The sequence below is a fragment of the Lissotriton helveticus genome, chromosome 7, assembly GCF_964261635.1.
Source record: "Lissotriton helveticus chromosome 7, aLisHel1.1, whole genome shotgun sequence".
Taxonomy (NCBI): Eukaryota; Metazoa; Chordata; class Amphibia; order Caudata; family Salamandridae; genus Lissotriton; species Lissotriton helveticus.
Genome location: NC_136068.1, coordinates 1073478679 through 1073497978, shown reverse-complemented (window position 1 = coordinate 1073497978; position 19300 = coordinate 1073478679). Strand labels below are relative to the sequence as shown.

Here is a 19300-nt window from a genome sequence, read left to right as displayed (position 1 = left end):
CGTTTTCCAATCTCTGCACTTGATTTTGTTGGTCTACCCAGGAGCTTTGGAATAGTCACATTTTAGGTCAATAAAGAACTTAATGAGTGAGTGGTCTGTCCAATCCATGGGTAGAGTTTCTCCCATTGCTACTAACTGGGGACCTGCGAACAATAGGTCTAGAAGGTGTCCGCCCCTGTTGGTTGCTCCAGTGACCAGCTGGGAAAGTCCAAGGCATTCGCAGGAGTTGAGAAGGTTGCGGAGACCGGAGTCAAGGACGCCGTTCTGCCAAAGATTGAAATCACCCAAAATAAACAGTTTGTGATGCGAGAGAGCAATATTGGTTAAGGTGGCCAAGAGCGCTTGTTGGTGCTGAAGGCTGAACGCGCCCGGTGGGCGATAACAGACTATCCCTGTGACAATGTTCCCGGAGTGAGTCTGGATTGATAGTCCTAAGAGTTCCGTTCCTTCGGTCGGGTCTAAAGCAAGAGTCTTAATATTGCAGGCTGCAGTAAAGATCACACCAACCCCCCCTCCTCTACCATTAGCCCTAGCGGTATGAAGGAATTTAAACCCAGGAGGACAAGTAAAACCCGGGTCAACCAGGCAGTCAGGACGAGTCCAGGTTTCCGTCATGAAAAGGACGTCTAGTTCGTGAGTTTCAATAAGTAGTTGGATCTCGATGCTGTGCCTGGGCAGGGACCTTACATTCAAAAGCCCACATTTTAACAGATTGTTGCCCAGGAAATCTGCTCGTGGCAGGGCCGCATGTAGCAATGTAAAGGTTCCTTTATCAGCATATAACTTACCCAGTTGCAAGAACATCTCTCTAGAGTAAGGGGGGGCCAGAGGGTAGCGTGCTGGGGTCTGTTGGAGCGAGACATGCAGCGTGGCTGGCACCAGGCGCTACCTTGGCGTGGACGGGCGCAGACGGGCTTGCCTTAGGCGTGCCTTCGGCGCGCAAACGGCGCTCCCGCTGCGCTCGTCCGCTGCGCGTCCTGAAGCGGCACATGATTTATGGGGTGGGGGCAGGGAAAGAAGGGGGCGTGGCCTCAAAAGGGGGCGTGGCCACGGCAAGCGCCGGAGATGGCGCCAAGAGTGTCCCGGTTCAACTTCCGCGGCAGCGCTGGATCCGCTGCGCGGCGTAGTCTGGGTGAAAATGAGTTTCCAAACAAGTGCTGGAAGGGAGCAGGGGTGAGTGGTAAAATACAAAATTATGTGACACTCAAATTTTAAAATATACAGAGAAATGTGCTCCCGGCTTTCCGCCTCAGGAGAAACAGTCAGTCTGCCCGGCGTTAGTAGTCAGCGCCTTTTAAAGGGCTCAGAGGGGGCGTGGCCTCGAAAATGGGCATGGCCACGGCAAGCGCCGGAGATGGCGCCAAGAGTGTCCCGGTTCAACTTCCGCGGCAGCGCTGGATCCGCTGCGCGGCGTAGTCTGGGTGAAAATAAGTTTCCAAACAAGTGCTGGAAGGGAGCAGGGGTGAGTGGTAAAATACAAAATTATGGGACACTCAAATTTTAAAATATACAGAGAAACGTGCTCCCGGCTTTCCGCCTCAGGAGAAACAGTCAGTCTGTGTTGGTAATGTGATAGCAGCAAAGAAGAGTTCATGCACAACATTATTCACTTGAGCGCATGAGACGGATGTGCCTAATGAACTGAGACCCACAATAATCATATGTCTACAAAGCTTCTTTAAATCTGGTTTATAGTAATCTAGTTAAACAGTGACCATAAGATTACATTAATTAGGATAATGAACTTTATTTAATGGCTTCTTGGGCTGTTTCACCCTACAATATCTACTTACATCAGATGTTGCTGCAATTAAATAATTCTTCAATCAGAGTTTGCATTGCACATTTTTTTTCAAAGGTTTTTGCTAGTGTGCGTTCTCCTGCTGAGCAATCTAACCCTCTACTCCTGCACCTGCTCTTTCTGTGCTAGATCGCCCGCTCCTTCGGCTCCAGTGAAGTCTTCAGATAATGGAAAGTTTCCCCTGGAGATGTCTCTGGGTCGGCTCCTGCGACGTGCCTCTTCCAAAGCGTCTGGCCTCCTGGCCCTGAACACCAGTGGCAGTCCACCTACTATCCTAGATGGCGAGATCATATACTCAAAGAACAATGTGTGTGTGCACCCGCCAGAGCTTCTCCAGGGGCTTGGGGCCCATCACCCAGGTGAGAAACACTTCAAATCCCTTATTGTTCCCTTTCTGACTAAGCTCTTGTGTTCAGTAACTAGGCACGAGTGACCGCCCTTATAGGCGGCATACTGAACAGAATTCTTCTGTATGTGGGCAGTCGACAGGTTGGCATGTTGATCGTCATAATCACCTCATATGTCTTTTGTTTGTATGTATTCACTACACATATTCACACACCTTCACGGGTAGGTGATCTACACTCAGCACTTATGTACAGCATACAAAATATCGGCACATTTAATATTTATAAATAAGTACACATATATTTCGAACTTAGTAATGGCACCAAATGGGAATAGCCAAGTTAGAAAAAACGTAAATTACACCACTAGATGACAGTTAGACATGCTTGTGAAACATCAGAAAAATCGCTGCAAGATTTTCAAAATATGCATTATATAACCCAAATGTAATAGTATGCATGCCTCAAATAACGTTTCCAGCCACACACTATCGACATTTGGCTAGGTGTCCGAGACATCTTAAAATAGAAATTTTAAATGCTCCTACTTTTATAGAACATTGTACTAACACAAGTTAACAAGGTGCATATGCTTAAAACCTTCTAACAACCTAAAAACACATTTCTACTTTTATAGAACATTGTACTAACACAAGATAACAAGGTGCATATTCTTAAAACCTTCTAACAACCTAAAAACACATTTTAAAGAAACGTAACCTGTCGGCACATCCACTAAAATACCATGGGTGAACAATAACACAAACTATATCATCAAAATGCAAAGTATACCTTCAGCAAAAAAGCCGACAGCAAAAATTGCAGAAGAACACTGGCTTTCAAACAGATGCCAGAAATCTGCTGAAAAGAAAAAACAGAAACTGCACAGATCAGAATACAAAGCATAAACGAATTGCAAAACAAATAGCATGCAAGTCCTCACAAACATGAAAAATCGCCCGGATAGTCTGTGGTGGCAAGTGGCTTTAAACGTTACCTGCTTTAAATGCTTTTCTATGCAGACAGATTCCTGCATAGAACATCATCTACCTATAGGAAATACTATTAGTCCCTCCTTCACTCTTCGCCCATCGACTGCAGGGATTAGAGATACGACAACTATTCTAGTGTGCCCACTCCAGCACACATGCTTTTCAGCAGAGCAGCTCACGGTGAAACAATAAGAAGACTTTCACACACCCAGCCCCCTGTGTGCACTCTGTCCCCCAACCTTCTGATTGCACGCTGTCTCAAAACACAGCCGGGTGCATTCTGATTCAGGGGGAGCGCTTCCCTGCTACTGCCGACTATACCAGCCCTGCTCTTTCCCTGGCACTTGTGAAAGTCTTACTTCAACGTCCGTACTTAAGCCAGAAAAGTCAGTCTGTCGATCACTCACCCCCCCCTGCCACAGACAGCACAAGCGTTATTGCCTTGTGCTGTGAAGGAGTTTGGTGGTTAAAGATTACCCTTAATCCTTGCATGGGGTTGTGGGCTGCGCTAATAGGGATCTCAGGTGGCCAGGGGACATTATGCGCTGGTTATGGGTGAAAACTGAGACCGTGCTTGACAGGGGTTGAAGATGAAGCCTGCTCCGTTTCTTGCACGTGTGAAGAAGCAATAGTTAGATATTACACCTATGACTATGACGTAAAAGTATGCTTCGCGTAGCACTTCTAGGACCTGACATTTCTAGGCAACTTGTTACAACTAAACATGCCTGACGTGTGAAGACTGGTTGTTAATCAGGCCAGTCCCAGGGCTCCGGTACTTGTGAAAATCTTTTATATGGTAGTGACAAGACCAGTCAGAGGCCTAAATCGTGAAGGGATCAACACATTGGAAGCATGGAGAAGGATTTAGCACTTGTTTGCTATTGCCTGAGATAGCTGTTGCTTGTGAGACATTTTGTTAGTTTACAGGGGGCTTAAAACCCGCCCATTGCTTCCCATTGGTTGGCTTCATTGTCACTCTCATTTCTTCGCTTCTGATTGGTCAGTATTTGATGGCTTCACTTCTCTTCATGTGTTTATCCCTCACTTGGAGCATGGCCCAAGTACTGCTTCATTCCCCAGTGAGTGCCATTCCGCTGCTCACACTGCCAGCTCGGGCTGCTTTTTTCTTTAACTTGTAACACTCCACAAGACTACAGGTAGGCTCTTTCCCTCACGGCCTTCTACCCCACTACCCCTCTGTGTTGCTGCTTTCCCCCGCCCACCCTCCTGTCACTCTCTGGTTATTGCTTCGCAATCCCACCCTCCTGCCCCTCTCCATGTTAATGCTTGCCAATCCCACCCTCCCCCTTGTTGCAAGCCCTCTTCCACACCCCCTTGATGCATGCTCGTTGTTGCTTTCCCCCCTCACATTGTTTCTTGGCCCCTCCCAGCCTCCTCCATTGTGGTTTGGCATCCGCCACCCTCCCCTTCTGTTTTTTTGGCTGCTCCCACCCTCCCTCTGTTGCATGCCCCTTCCCACCTTCCTGTCCCATCAGAAAAAATAAGTATGGGTAAAGCAATCTGTCTCTCCACAAACCAAGAGTTATTGGCTTTGTCAATGTTTTGTTTAGCCATGATGTACAACACTGTGGCCTGTGCACAGCATGGCTAAAAGTAAAGGAAAAAATGCTATAGCACGGCCAGTGCTGACCACGTCTCAGTACTTTTTTTGGTTTTGCGTTCCACCTTGCTGCACCACATCCGCCCTGCTTCACAACATGGCTTAAAAATACATTTAAAAAGCCAATAGCTCTTAAATATGCTTTGCCAGTGCTTGAGAAGCTCCCCACCCCCAGCCTGTGCTGCAATTTATTTGATTTGTCGAGATAAACCTTCTCATACTTGATGTCAGAAGTTGTCTTTATGATTACCCAGACAATCCACATATGCCAGCAAGACATTTCACGTATACCTTGTATAGAACCTTTCAGAATGTAATTAATTTGACTTACGTCTTGTGAACAGGTTTTTGCATGTCATTGCACACGGGTCTTGTACAAAGATTTTAGCATGTTATTGCACATGAATCTTATACACAACGTTACTGCACGTGGTGCTACTAAACAGATTTTACTTTTAACTGTACTCAGAACAACATCTAGAAGAGGAACGCCACAGTTCATACTGCACCCTACATAAATTAGCGGTTTAATACACTCAGAATAGATACAGAAGCCTGTATTTGCCATTTTTTCAGATGTGCATTGTGCCCATTGGTATGTTGATTAAAAGGAATACAGGACACGAAGGTGAGCAATCTCTTTATTCTTTCCTGGACAGCCACCACATTACTCCTCCTCTAGGCTAATGGCCTAGCTTCCTCCAACTGCTCACATTCTAGGAATTTTTTTATAGCCAGGCAGTCTATGGCTATGACATAACCTAACAAAGGCTGACTCTAATAAACAAAATAGAAAATGGACACAGTAGAACACCACACACCGCCTTCCTTTACCTTACCTTAAAAGAAACTCTTAAAAGAAACTCTACTAAAATACATATTATTGCTGAATAAAAGATTAACAACAAACAAACTATCGGACATAGTCCTCTAAATAAATAGGTTGCCTAATATACGACCTGCTTTACTTTGATTAACCAAGACATTTTTCCCAGTGTATTTTGAACACCGTCCTCATTGTGATTTAAAACATCATCCTTCGGTCCATAAGATCGCTCTCTAGACGGATGTACCCACCCACCTCATTTGCGCTTTTACAGAGGCATTTTTCCGGTATACCACCCTTAACCATTTCCGCCGGGTCGGAATTATCACCGGCATTTCAACACTTTACCTTATGACTTCAATACAGCCCTGAAGAGTCACGGGTTAACCGCCCGCTTGACGAAACACGTGTCGGCTTGTTGTTTCTCTTTGACGTCATCCTTCCAGAAAGGAAGGTTCCAATACATTTCTAAGTTTGAAATCATTCAAGTGTGTCTACCTTGTCTCATTGATCACAAACTTTTCTTTACCTTTTGATTACATTTGTTTATACCTACCTCAACGTGTGCACAGGACTTTTGTTGGATCTACCGGTGGGCCCTTGCCACCACTTGCAGAGGTTTTGGGGTCTCCTCTGACCATGTGGCACCGTTCATTACTGTTGCTTTGGCTTAAATTTCTTACCGCTACCAGCTGGGCGCCAATCTTCCTGTATACGTGAAAACCCTACACAGAACCCTATGTATTGTGACTAGTTGTATGATTTCCCATTCCTCTTGTTATGGCTGTTCTGTTCTGGGTTGCTTCCTGCTGCTTCTGCAGGCTGCTCGGGTCATTTATTGTGGCTGGCAACAGAATGCTTATCTTTGCTATGGATTGCTTCTTTGCTGCACCTCTGATAACTCCAGATAATATATTGATGTTGATCCAAGAATGCACCTCCTAAGGTTAGCGCCCCTTGCCTCTGGGCATTTTCCAGTGCCCATATTCATTGTGGTTTAAACTTTATGATACAGACCATTCCAAAGATGGTAAGGATTCACATGCATGACTCTTTCTATTCCCTCAACTTTCTAGAGCCATAAGAATGGCCATCTGCATGCTTGCTGACACAAGGTTTCAGCAATCAATCAATCAATCAATTCGGGGTTTTATAAAGCACGCTACTCACCCATTAGGGTCTCAAGGCGCTGTGGGGGTTAGGATGGAGTGGCTCCGTATCAATCGAAGAGCCAGGTCTTGGGTTCCTTCCTGAACGTGTGCATGGTCAGGGAGCGTCTGATGTTCACAGGGAGCAGCTCGTTCCAGGTCTTGGCTGCGATGTAGGAGAAAGCTCTTCTTTGCAGCAAACGCACAATCTTTGCAGCAAAAGCACAATACAAAATACTTCCCGATCCAAAAATGCCTCTCCATAACCATCCTGCCTCTTACTCTTTTTCACTTTAATTTGCACCAAGGGGACGTGATGAAAGCAAAAAACTCTGGTCCTCATGCACAACTTAAAGACACTACTCATTTAGGCCTCATAACAGACTCACTCTTTTTCCATCCATGGCACTCCATGGATAATGTGCTCCCTACCTACAGATATGATCAGTATCTTATCAGGGGCATGAGTTACTAATACATGTAACTACAATACAGTACAGCACACCCTCCCCAATACGTACGAACTACACAGTCACATTTGCACAATACGCAGGCAGGCCTCGAACATATGCACTTGCTATAGAGCAGACCCTTGATATTTGCTTAGTACGCATACATCTGATGTTTGCATGAATTATGCCTCAGATTATGCCTGCAGCTAGCTGGTACGATGGGTAAGGGATTTAATGCTCACCATTTAAATCAGCAGGTCACAACTTTGAATCCCAATGCAGCCTCCCGCCCTTCCACAGGTCGTAATTGGAGTACCATCACATTGGGTAGTAGTTACACGTTTAATTTACAGCACTTTAATACATCAGATGTATGATGATGAAACCACTGCATAAAAATATTTTTCATAATTCAATATTTGAGGCTTGCATACTAGGCATGCACTAGAGGGCCACTTAAAGGGCATATCTGAATTGTGTATACTGTGTACATGCCTAAAGCCTGCTTGCTGTGCAACTATCTCAATTACTTTGCCTATATATGAGGCATCCATATTGCCCACATATAGGACACCTACTTAGAGTCTAAATATCGTAGACTTCGACACTGGGCACATATATGAAGAATGCACGCAACGCATGTAACAAAGGCTTGCAAGCTGCACGTACACTACAGCAGTACAAAAGGGGGTGGTGATGGACGGAGCATCTGAACCAATCAAACACTCGCACCCAGTCAACAGATCTGGGTTTAATCCATCACCGTTCTTTAGCCCACTCTGCCATCCCAGTTCAGACGTACACTAGAGACCTGCATAATGTGCACACATCTGAGGCTTGCCTGATGTGACTATATTTAAAGTGTACATGCTTCTCATGTAACATAGGCCTGCGCACTGTGCATATACCTGAAGCTTCTGTACTGTATAACGATGTGTCCTGGGCTTCCAAACTCTGCATATATCCTACAAACAAAAGTAATAAAAATGGTACTCCACGAAATAGAGGGAGGGAGCTTTTCCTCCCAATAGATACTCGCGAACTACATGCCTAGAGTTCTCCTTACGTGATGCATACGAAGTGCTAGCATTTAGAATCCCATCACGCTTACCGTTTAAAGACATGGTGATTCCTCCTAAAATAAAGATGGTCCCATAATAGTGTGTTGTGATTGCACCGGTGGGCTGTTGACTATGCACAGATCATAGTGCCAATATCGGCGCCACTCACCAGCCCGCTCGCAGTAACATACATTTTGCAGAAATAAGCAGACAAGACAACTTTTTTGTTGGAGAAAAGTAGCTGCAGGTTTATTAGCATATACACAATGCCAACAAGGTGGGTTATCTTACAGACGATCCAAAAGGCAAGCCGCCCCTCGCGACCTACCACCTGATAGGCCAATTTGCAACGTGGCCTTAGCCAATCGTTGCTTAGCGGTTATGGGAGGAGATAGCCCCTCCCAATTCCGGTGAACCATTGGTCCACCCTCTTGCTCACGCCCCACCCCTACGAGGGGCGGAGCGTTCAAGCGACCCCCGGTCGTACAGGTTTCCAACCGCCCGTAGGATAGCGGGGCGCCGTCGTACCCCCAGGGTCCACCGCACAGACTTCCTGGGGATATTAGGCCTCAGCATCCTTTGTGCTCCTGAAGAGGGTACTCCCGGGTACCTTTCCGCCTCTGGATCGCCCTGTAACTCCTCCTGCAACACAAACGAAAAAAGATTAGAAACATCCCCCCCCCCCCAATCCTGAAAGCGCCGGGTATGCGGCAGGGAGGGAAACGGCGTCAGGGTGAGGGGACAGCGGACAAAGAGGCCGCTCGGTGGGCGGGGGAGGATTATATACTCTCCCCCGCCCACCACAGGAAGGAAGTGACGCGCGGGACCCCCCTGGGTCCGAAAGAGCTGGGCTGCCCCGTGTGCCTTCCTGTGGCACTACGGTGGCCGCCCTCTTATCTGTGTCCCCTGCGGGGACGTGTCGGTCGGCCTGCATAGTAGCAGTCACTCATACTTACGATATATTGCACGCGTCTCTCTAGTTATAATCAACACACAATCCGTTTCTGATCTCAGTGCTTCGAAAATATTAATTTTTCCTAATTCAGCACGATTTCCAAATGGCGCTATATCTGTACACCCTCCAAGATATCTTTCATCCTAAAACCACATTACCCCCAACGCCGCAGGTCACGTCACATTGTTGTCAAATATACATTACTAATTTAATGCAGTGATTCATGCAGCTCAGAAGGAAGCCTGTTGGCTAACTCCGCTCAAACCAACGGACCCCGTAAATTTCACTGAACAACATTTGGTAGTGGGAAATGCTCCAATAAAAGGCCGAAATATGGACTGCCCCACGCCCGGCCGCGCAACCCCTCTCCTCATTCTGTAGATACCTCCTTGTTCTGCACTGGGGGCAGCTGGGTGGAAACCAACCCAGGTGTCTGGATCGCCTCAAAGACTGACAGCCCGCAATGACGGTGCAGCACTGACACCTTGTGGTAGAAGTGTGAAGTTCTCTGAGCTTCCAAAAGAAGGTCGCAAGCTGCATGCAGTAGCCAAAGATGTCTTCGCAGGCGGGAACTGTGTCGCTGCAGGCCTCTAAGGCTAAGCAAACGGCCCCGCTAGGTGTCACTGTCCACGGTATGTTAATCGCTGAAGGTGCCCTTGCCATTGAGAACGGTCACAGTATCCTTCGTGCATGTTTTTAACACGAGTTAACATCTGATCACAGTGGTGCCATTCCCGCACCGTTAGCGGCAGCACGCGGTGACTGCACGGAGCCCCGGCTGCATCACAGACTAACCCTAGGATGACATCTGTCCGTTAATTACATTGACGCTTCGTAAATCTAGGCTGATGGCCGTACTTGTTTGACATCAGCACGTGTCCGTAATTTCAGCAAGGGTTCACTTTTAAAAGCCAGCGTGCCTAATGCACGCCCATGTCGCTCCCGCTGTGGGTAATGGCAGTGGCAGGCCTCCCCCTGTTCGTTGTCATGTTCTCCTCTAAATACGAAGCAGCATTCTGCAGCAGTAGTAAACTGGCCTGTGAGAACAAACGAGGGCCGGTGAGACACGCTGCATACCCTCCATGTCACTGACGGCTGTGCTGCCACCCCAGCCCTGCCTGCTGCCCTATGCGGGGGCGTGTAGGACAGAACCAACCACCTTCAGATGTATTTCTCATGATGCAATTAGATAAAACCATATATTATGAAAGACCACCATAAAGGTAACGATAGATTAGTTCAGCTTGCAGTTAGAAAAGGTTGAAACCAATGTTGTATACATGAATTAAACTAGTTCCACTTGTTCAAAATGTGGCTGAAAGAATTTAAGTCCAAATGAGATAGTGCCAGTTTATATGGCGTACTAGTGGCATGCTGGTGAACACGACTTTGATAGCACCAATAATCGATGCTGATTCTCTGGTAGGCGGACCATAAGAATTTTTTTTGAAATAAATGTAACCAATCTAGTGCTCAAGATTGTGTTTGTAGGGTTTCGGACCGCTTTGACAGTTTGCCTGCATGTCCTGACCTTCAAGGCGTGAAACAGTTTGTGTAGAAGGATGGCACAGTCACTGTGTGTGTCTATTTTACATATGTTCCTTTCTCCGTGAGTGCATTGAATGCACTTTCCACGATGAGTGCATTGCATGATGAAACTGTGAAGTGGGCAATGCAATAGAAAAGGGGCACAGATGGGTATCACGAAGCTTCTCTGCCCTCCCAGCCTATTTGTGTTGTAACATATGTCATACGGACCTGATCAAAAGAAAAAACAAACTCGTTCTAGCAGTAAAGGATGGTCAGCATTTTATTCTGCATCCTGCTGGTTGATTGTTGCTAATGTACCTGTTTCACAGCTATATAGTTCTAAACGTATAAAATTAAGCAATGGGCTAACGCACCTGCTGCCAAGAACTTTCACAATATATGGCTTCTTACAGGTTGAAACCTTAGTGGGGCCTACTAAGCATTTCGTTTCTAAAATCGATAAAATGGTTGCCATCGATGTGCAGTAATGGTATATCATTTGGTTCTCTCTAGTCTCAATATGTTTATGTAAGAAAAACGTAAACATTAGAGAATTAAAAATGTTTTTTTCTCAGCGATTGTTAACTGGAATAGAAATTTTGAACTTCTAGATATTGGGTGAGCTTAGTGGTAGCAGATTTGTTTCTATGTTTAGTCTCTCATTTTAATTGAGGAGCGGTAACAGGACAAGTATAAGTTATAAAAAGCAGTCACTGTGATTGAGGCTTGCAGTTTGTTCATACACTATGAACTGTGAGTTTCCGTGTTGGCCAGTAACTTGGCAGACTGGCATTAGAGGCATGGACTTTTTAGCACCCACTGTTCCAACGCCACATCTCAAGGTTTTTGTTCACTTTAGGATTCCTGGAACACGCTGGAACGTCCGGGGTGTGCCTAAGGGTGGGGAATGGCTGCAATAGTTTGGTAGCTCTGTGGCAATTCAGCCATTAAAGGGAGAGGCCAACCTATGATCTATATTGTCTGCTTGTCAGTACTGTGAGCTGCTTACTGTTTGAAGCTCAGCTAGGGTACAAGGAAGTTACTTACCCTTCAGACGCTTAACCACAGTGGAAATATTTACCATGTAATGGGTGGCCCAGTATTTTGCAAGACACTGTTGAATGAACACCAAACGAGTGGGCAACCTTTCTCTCTCTCTCTAGTTCTGACAATAGAAATATATATATTCTCACAGCATTTTGATCAGAAATGCTGTACATGGTGGAAGTAGGGACGATAGTCCCTGTATGGCAATACATCCTGTCCCACTCTGCCTTCGTTCTGCTTTTTGCACCTTCCAGTGGTACCACCCGTGCACCTCTCTAGTGAACTCAACAGTACATGTACATGTTGGTTCTCTTCCACGTTGTTTTTGTCCTCTGCATTGATATTTCATACAAAAACAAAACCTTGTTATAGAGAACACATTGTAGTCTTTGAAACATCTGTTAGACAGGTATTATAATTTACTCATATGTATGGCTCTGCTTAATTATCTAGTCATGCCCACCTATAAGTGTTGCTCATTGTAAAAAAAATGATCAACCATCCACCGCTATTCTCACACCCAAAAATTGTGAGAGAAGTCAGAAAGGGCCTCACGTAAGCACCATCCATGGAGTTACTGGTTGGTACTCACCAGTTTGCAGCAAACGAGCATACTGGTGAGTACCAACCAGTAGCTCTATGGACGGTGCCTACATGAGGCACTTTCTGACTTCTCTCACAATGTTTTCTTTGGTGGGTCTGAGAATAGCTGTGGATGGTTGATCATTTTTTAACAATGAGGAACACTTCTAGGTGGGCATGACTAGATAATTAAGCAGAGTCATACATATGAGTAAATTATAAGACCCGTCTAACTGACCTTTCAAAGACTACACTGTGTTCTCAATAACCAGGTTTTGTTTTTGTATGAAATATGTGAGTGGAGGGTTACTTGGTCATATTCCCTCTCTTGCTCCTTATTTGATTGCTGCTCTGCATTGACATGACAGCCTACATGTTGCTGCTCCTCGAGCCTTGACTCAGAGATCTGTAGATGTTTTGTGTCCAGGAGAATAATCTGACTCCTGATGCCCAATGGAGAGCTCTGCCCCTTGGTACTAACTGATCACTCTCTTGCCTCAGTGTTGTGCTGTGTTTTTTTTTTTTTTTTTTTTTTAAAACCTTTATTGAACAATGAAAGCTCACAAATACTGGCCTACAACCCCACGGGCTGGCCAGAACAGAATGGTCAAATAACCAGCATACAAAAAGAAGATCTGCACAGGATAAAACATCAGGAGCACTGGTGAAGCAATAAAATCATCGAGCGTTCAGCAAGAGCAGGATAATAAAGGTTAATTTTCTAACACGGGGAGGGGACCGAAGGAATAACGGGCCGTATATGAGAGTACAAGGGAGGGACCGTGGCAAGCCGCCATTTTATAGACACAACGTAAGAAAATGAAACCATATAATCAAATCTAGCAAAGGACAGAAACAGAATCAGACCATCAAATAGCGACAGTGGCAACAGTCAATCGCGCTCACTTACCTCCGCCCCTACCCGAACAAAGAAGACGTGGTCAAAAAGCCCCATCACAAAGACTATGCAATACGCACCTCAACGGAAAAAAGGGAACCTCCAGAAAGGAGGAAGGGAAAGAGGGAGAAAAAGACAACAAAAGGAACACCCGCCAGACCATGCACCCCCAGGGGGAAAAACAGGACAATAAAACCGGCATGCGATGTAAGAGAAACACGATACCAGAATAGGCAGCGAACCACAATCAGCCACACACCGGAAGAAGGACAGAAAACCCCCGGGGGAGATACGAGGTGACAGAGTCCCGAAAAAGTGAATACACAAGAGCCATAGAACAAAAAAAGGGGGAAAATAAGGGGGGAAAAAGACCCCCCGACACAAACAGACCCCCCCACCCACCCTTAAGCCCACCCTGCACCCCTGCAGAAGGCTACGGCCTACCCCCCCCGCAGCGTGCCTGTCGCCCTAATTAGAACCCGAAATATAGTGGAGCAAGAAAAGTTGGAATGAAAAGACAAAGAAAAAGGGGGGGGGGGGGAAGGAAGGGAAGGAAAGAAGGGAGTAAAGACATACAAACATACACACGGGGGAGGGCCAAAGACAGGAGTAAACGCACCCATCCACCCGCCCGGGTTAAAGGTCCAAGTCCTCGGGAAGCCAAAGAGTATCAGGCCAAAGTCCAGGAGCACTAATCAGTTACACAGAACCATATCAGGACACAGAGATCATCCAAGCCGTTCATGAGCTACCGCATATAAGAGTCAGTATTCATCAGCCCTGACCCTTTTTATCCAAAGCAGTAAGGGTCCGATCCAACGAGGACCCTGCCAGAAAGAACAGAAGGCAGGCAGCAGGAGAATCCAACGGCAGTCCAAAAAAGTCACAGGAAGAAAAGCACGGAAGATCCAGGAAAATCACAGAATGTAGCAAACGATGCAGGCACAGTTCCAAGGATAGATCCATAAAAACCGACCCATCCGGGCCGGCACAGGAGACGTCATCGGGCAGTGGTGATTGAGAGGGACCAGGAGAATCATGAAAGTCCGGCAAAACAAAATCCAGCTCCCGGGCCAAGGGCAGAGGAGGCAGCACAGGAGGAGAAGGCGCCATCAGGGTACGCACCTCCGGGGCGGCAGCCGGGGCCGAGTCCGCCAGGAGAGTACCAGCCACACCCCGCGATATCAATGCCTCATCCGGTCGTGGGGGCCCGGGAGGCCCGCAGTGAGGAACCGTCTCCAGAGCCAGGAGTGGCGCGGCCACCGAGAGCCGCCAGGATAGCAGGATGTTTAAGATCCCCTTAAGTGCAGGAAAACCTTCACAGTATCCGACACCCGGGCCTTGCGGCGGGCCCCCAGTGCTCGTCCGGGCCCGGCCCAGACAAATGGGGTTGGCCGCCATCTTGAGAGCCCGAACAGGCCGCGCGGCCAACAACCTCCGCCGGGGCGGCAGTCAAGCAGATGAAGTCCCGCCGACAGGCAGAAGAACACCCCGGACAGGAAGGGGGGCCACCAGAAGAAGGGGATTCGTCGGCCCCCCAATGTCGCCAGTCCCGATCTCCGAGTCTCCGAGTCCGGGCGGCAAAGAACAAAATGGCCGGACCGGAGAACAAAGGGGGAGGAAGCTGAACACACGAGGAACCCCAATAATGAAGGGCAGCGTCACCATCCAAGGCTGCCGCCACACAGGAGTCTCTCAGCCAGGAACCTCCGGCTCACACGGACAGCGGCCCTCCAGTCACCTCCAGTGCGCCCCTAAGGGCAAGCCCGCAGGCTGCATCCGGCCCAGGAGCCGGGACGAAGAACCAGGCCAGTCCGCTCTCGAGTCCCGGGAATGGTCGGGGGCACTGCACCGGACCCACAGCAGCCAGGACAACCGGAACAAGTGGTAAGTGCCTGCAGTGCGTCGTAGTAGTACCACACAGCAAGGAGGGCTTCCCGGGGCAGGATAAATGCAGGATAAATGTGAAAAACACAGGCGGGCGAACGGAGCCGAGCTAAAGCGCGGCCATCTCGGTCGCGAGCTAGGCTCCTCCCCCGTGTTGTGCTGTGTTGTGCCGGGGCTCTTAAGCCTGGCCTGGGTATCTTGCCAGCCTCCAAATGACCTTGTGGCCCCTATCGCTTCCCTGTCATGGCAAGGAAGAAAGAAACAATGCGCTTCGCTGGTGTTTCCTAGAACGTCAACATTTAAACAAAGCTTGGAGTTTAGTTGGTTGTGGTTTTCCAACAACTAGGAGACCTACTGCCTCCCTACAATGCATTACCTTTAATTTTGTCTAGACTTGATCAGCTTCTTTGTACGAGCAAAGAGGTGTTGGCTAGGAACAGGACTCTCCATCGTGCTGTGTTATCTCAAAGTAGGACCATGCTGAGGATAAGGTTCTGTGGCAGCCTTCTCCGGAGGAAGCTGAGTTGGAGAGTGAATGTGGAGTGTTCCGGTGCTAAAAGAGCAAATCTCTGAACAGGAGGAAAGGTAGAATGGCCCACAGCAATCAATCCGAGATAGAGGTCATCTGATTGAAGTAACCCATCTAGACTGTGCAGCTAATGTAGTCAGAAACAACTCATAGTCTTGAGGTTCTGCTGGATACATTCACGTGTGGCAAGTGGCATTGCCTTGACAGCTGAGCCCATATTGCCCCAGTTTCAGCATGAGAGGGACACAGACACACTGCATCCTTACCACTGATCTTAGGGTAATGTTCCATTTACTGGGACCAGTTACCCTGATTCTGGAATTGTTTGAGCCCTCCTTCTGAACATTGACTCTTCAGACAAACCAGGGCAGTAACTGATCTTCCCCAAACTGTCCTGCAAACCACTGTAATCGTGGAGGAACCCATTTAACCTTGTTAGCCCTCATTTGGAGGGGCACAGGCAGACAGAGGCTACTGGGACTCAACTGTGGGGGTTTATTTGCCTCAGATGTCCATCCTACTACATCTCTGCTAACTGGACCATCTACAACCCATTCTGTATTTGACTGTCATTGGTAGAGGTCAAGTAGTCACAAACATCTCGGGGAGGGAGCCTGGGGGGTTCTCCAATTCAGAGCTCAACCAACAACCCAGTAAGAGAATGTCAAGCCCGGTGCTTAACTTTTCAAGAAATAAATTCCTTTATTGCATACATTAGCACATAATACTACAGTCACACTACTTATAACAGAAAAAAGTTAGTGTCACTGGGCACTGTCTGAGTAAGTGCTTCTCTTCTGTTCTCACTCCCTACTCTTTTCCTCTCTATCTCTCTCTATCTCTCTCAATCTCTCTCAGTTCTGGGTAGTTCTGAGTAGTTCCCCCTCCCTTCTTTATGGGGCCAATAATAGTATTGTGAATATAGCTCAGGTGCGGATAGGTGTCTGAAAAGTCTCAACCATTCCATTCCCTGGTGGGATTAGTCATCTCAGACCTGCTTTGGCTGCCCGTTCCTGCGGAAATGCCTGCACACCATTTAAGTGGCGGTATGCCACTGGAAATTCTTTGCTTTTTCTGCCTCAGGCACAAGGTTCACATATGGTGATGCAGCTGCTCTGGATCCTTTCAGCCATCAAGAAGCAGCAGTCCTGGTTTATTGCAGTCCCAGCCAGACAGTATGTGAGTTTCCTAGGGCTTGGGATCTTTGAAATTGGCTCTCGCCGAGGCTGCCACGTCCTTGATGGGGCTGCAATCTGGTCAGGCAACATTTGGCTAAAGGCAGCCATCCTTGAGCTGGTCATGATTTCAGTAGAAACACCTCTATACAGGCAGAGTAGTAAATCATTAGGTGCCGCCCTGCATTGACTGGTCACACTTAATTCTTGGGCAGGTGCTTTAATGCACTTGATGATCACAAAAAGAAATCGTAGCCCTGACTTGGCATCTGCAAAGGTGGTCGTGGAGTTGTGATATGACAGTGTAGACAGAGAGACCCTTTGGAAACTCCTCTACCACTACGGTGTGCAAGATAAACCCGTAAGAATCATCAAAAACTCTTACGGGGGAATGACCTGCAAGATAGTATAATCAATGGCCATTTATAAAGCGCACAGCTACCTCACCCAAGATCCCTGCACTAGCAAACTGATAACCTTCGAAGTGAGGACTGGAGTCTGCCAGAGGTTTGCTATTGCCTTTTCTCTCCCTGCTGGCTGTAGACTGGATCATGAAAACATCTACTGCAAGGAGAAGAAATGGGATCCAGTGGACACATTGGATGCAGCTTGACAACCTGGACCTTTGCAGATGACCTGGCCCTACTCTCTCCTACCCATATGAAGATGCAAGAGAAGGCCCACAGAGTGGCAGCCATATCAGCACAACCTGGCCTCAACATCCACAGTGGAAAAAACAAGATCCTGAAGGCTAACATGGCCAGCACAACTGCAGTCACTCTTGTAGGCGAATTGCACTGGAAGAGGTTGAAGCTTTCACCTACCTGGGCAGTGGCATAGACAAGCAGGGTGTCACAGACTCTGACGTCAGAGTAAGAATTAGCAAATCATGGGCTACCTTCATTGAGATAAAGAAGATCTGGAGCTCCAAGGACCTAACGCTGCAAACCAAGATCAGGCTTTTTAACACCAATGAAAATCTGGCCTTCTGTATGGAGCAGGAACTTGGAGGACAACCGTGATCACCACCAAAAACAGTCCAGACCTTCATCAACACCTGCCTGAGGAAATCCTCTAAATTCACTGGCCAAACCACATCAGCAACAACGACCTATGGCCGCAGACTTTCCAACTCCCTGCTCATGAAAAAATTATGAAAAGATGGTGGGGCTGTAAAGATCACACCTCCCGCAAGCCCTCATCAGACACCACCAGGCCAGCCCTCACCTGGAACCCTGAATGGAAAATAAAGAGGAAGGTCAAGAAACACTTAGTGTTGACTGCAAAGAGACAGATTACACCTGGAATCAAATTGAAAGAAAAGCCCAGGCCAGAGATGTCTGGAGGGTCCTACTTGATGGCATGCACCACCAGGAGGGGTAGTAGGTGTAAGTAAGTTGTGATTCCCGCCAGTGACTGGAACAGAGAATCTGCAGGCCTGCTGAAGCTTGGGTCCACCAGATCGCACTCAAACAGTCCTTTTTTTGGGCACACCACAGACACCAGGGATCTGCTGTAACTCAATCCTGCAGAGCCGACAGGCTCACTCCCCCTCTAAGCAGGTAGGCAGTCTGCTAGGCAGGTACAGGTATGCCGCTCCTACAGCAAGAGATTCACACCTCAAGTGATGTCTCCTACTGCTGTGAGACTGGCGCACAGCCCTACACCAAACCTTGTGGCACCGCCGTCCACTAAATACTCTGCAAAGCACTACTTTCCTAGGCCAGAGAGTACTTTAAACTGGAACAATAAGTAGGATTGAGGTGTCCCACTGATATACAGACAGGAGTTTGGTATCCACTGCCTGACTCTGTAGAATCAGTTTAGGGTCGTTCTCCTTTCCTTTCAAGTGTCTTTCCCATTGTGTTCTTCAGACCCAGTCTTTGTGTAAAGTGAAGCTTCTTGCAGCTGGGTAGCCTCTACATGGAGCTCCCACAACGGAGGCCCAAAGAGGTATGGGATTTCTGCACCTGGCTGTGATCAGCCCAAATGAAGGTGTAATCATTAAAAGACAAAGGGCCAGGCTTCACCTAAAGATTTCCCCATTTTGCACAAAAGGTTCTGCAGTCCCATCCCTCAACCTTAGCATCCACCAAATGGCAGTGATTAGGAAGACTAATCAACAGCTCCTTGCTAAGCAAAGGCCTAATTGAAAATCGAAGGGAGCCTGTCTCGCTTCAGTGCCTAGGTCTCCTCCCTACAGCCTCAGAAATGTGATAAATACTCTTTCACTATCTGGGAGCAAAACTTTCACCCCAGCCTTGTGCAAAGTCATGCCAGGCGCACCCAAAATAGATTTCATTACTCTGGCCCAGTCTCACACACACCAAGTATGCGCTATGCATGCTGTCCACATCAACATGAATTGCGTGCACTTGAGGTGTTTGCGCTAGACACTGGCTAAGCACATGAGGCAGAACTTTACACAAGTGGGCCAGTATCTCTC

General features: G+C 47.4%; 1 protein-coding gene across 4 annotated transcripts in view; it reads left to right on the top strand.

Annotated features, from left to right (window-relative positions):
* TBC1D16 (TBC1 domain family member 16) overlaps positions 1 to 19300 on the top strand; it is a 785234-nt gene that overhangs the window by 236817 nt on the left and 529117 nt on the right. For all 4 annotated transcript variants that reach the window (XM_078654046.1, XM_078654047.1, XM_078654045.1 and 1 more), the window contains exon 2: positions 1931 to 2160. In XM_078654046.1, the coding sequence (XP_078510172.1) occupies positions 1989 to 2160 (172 nt within the window). In that variant the 5' untranslated portion in view covers positions 1931 to 1988. The remainder of the gene's footprint in view (positions 1 to 1930; positions 2161 to 19300) is intronic.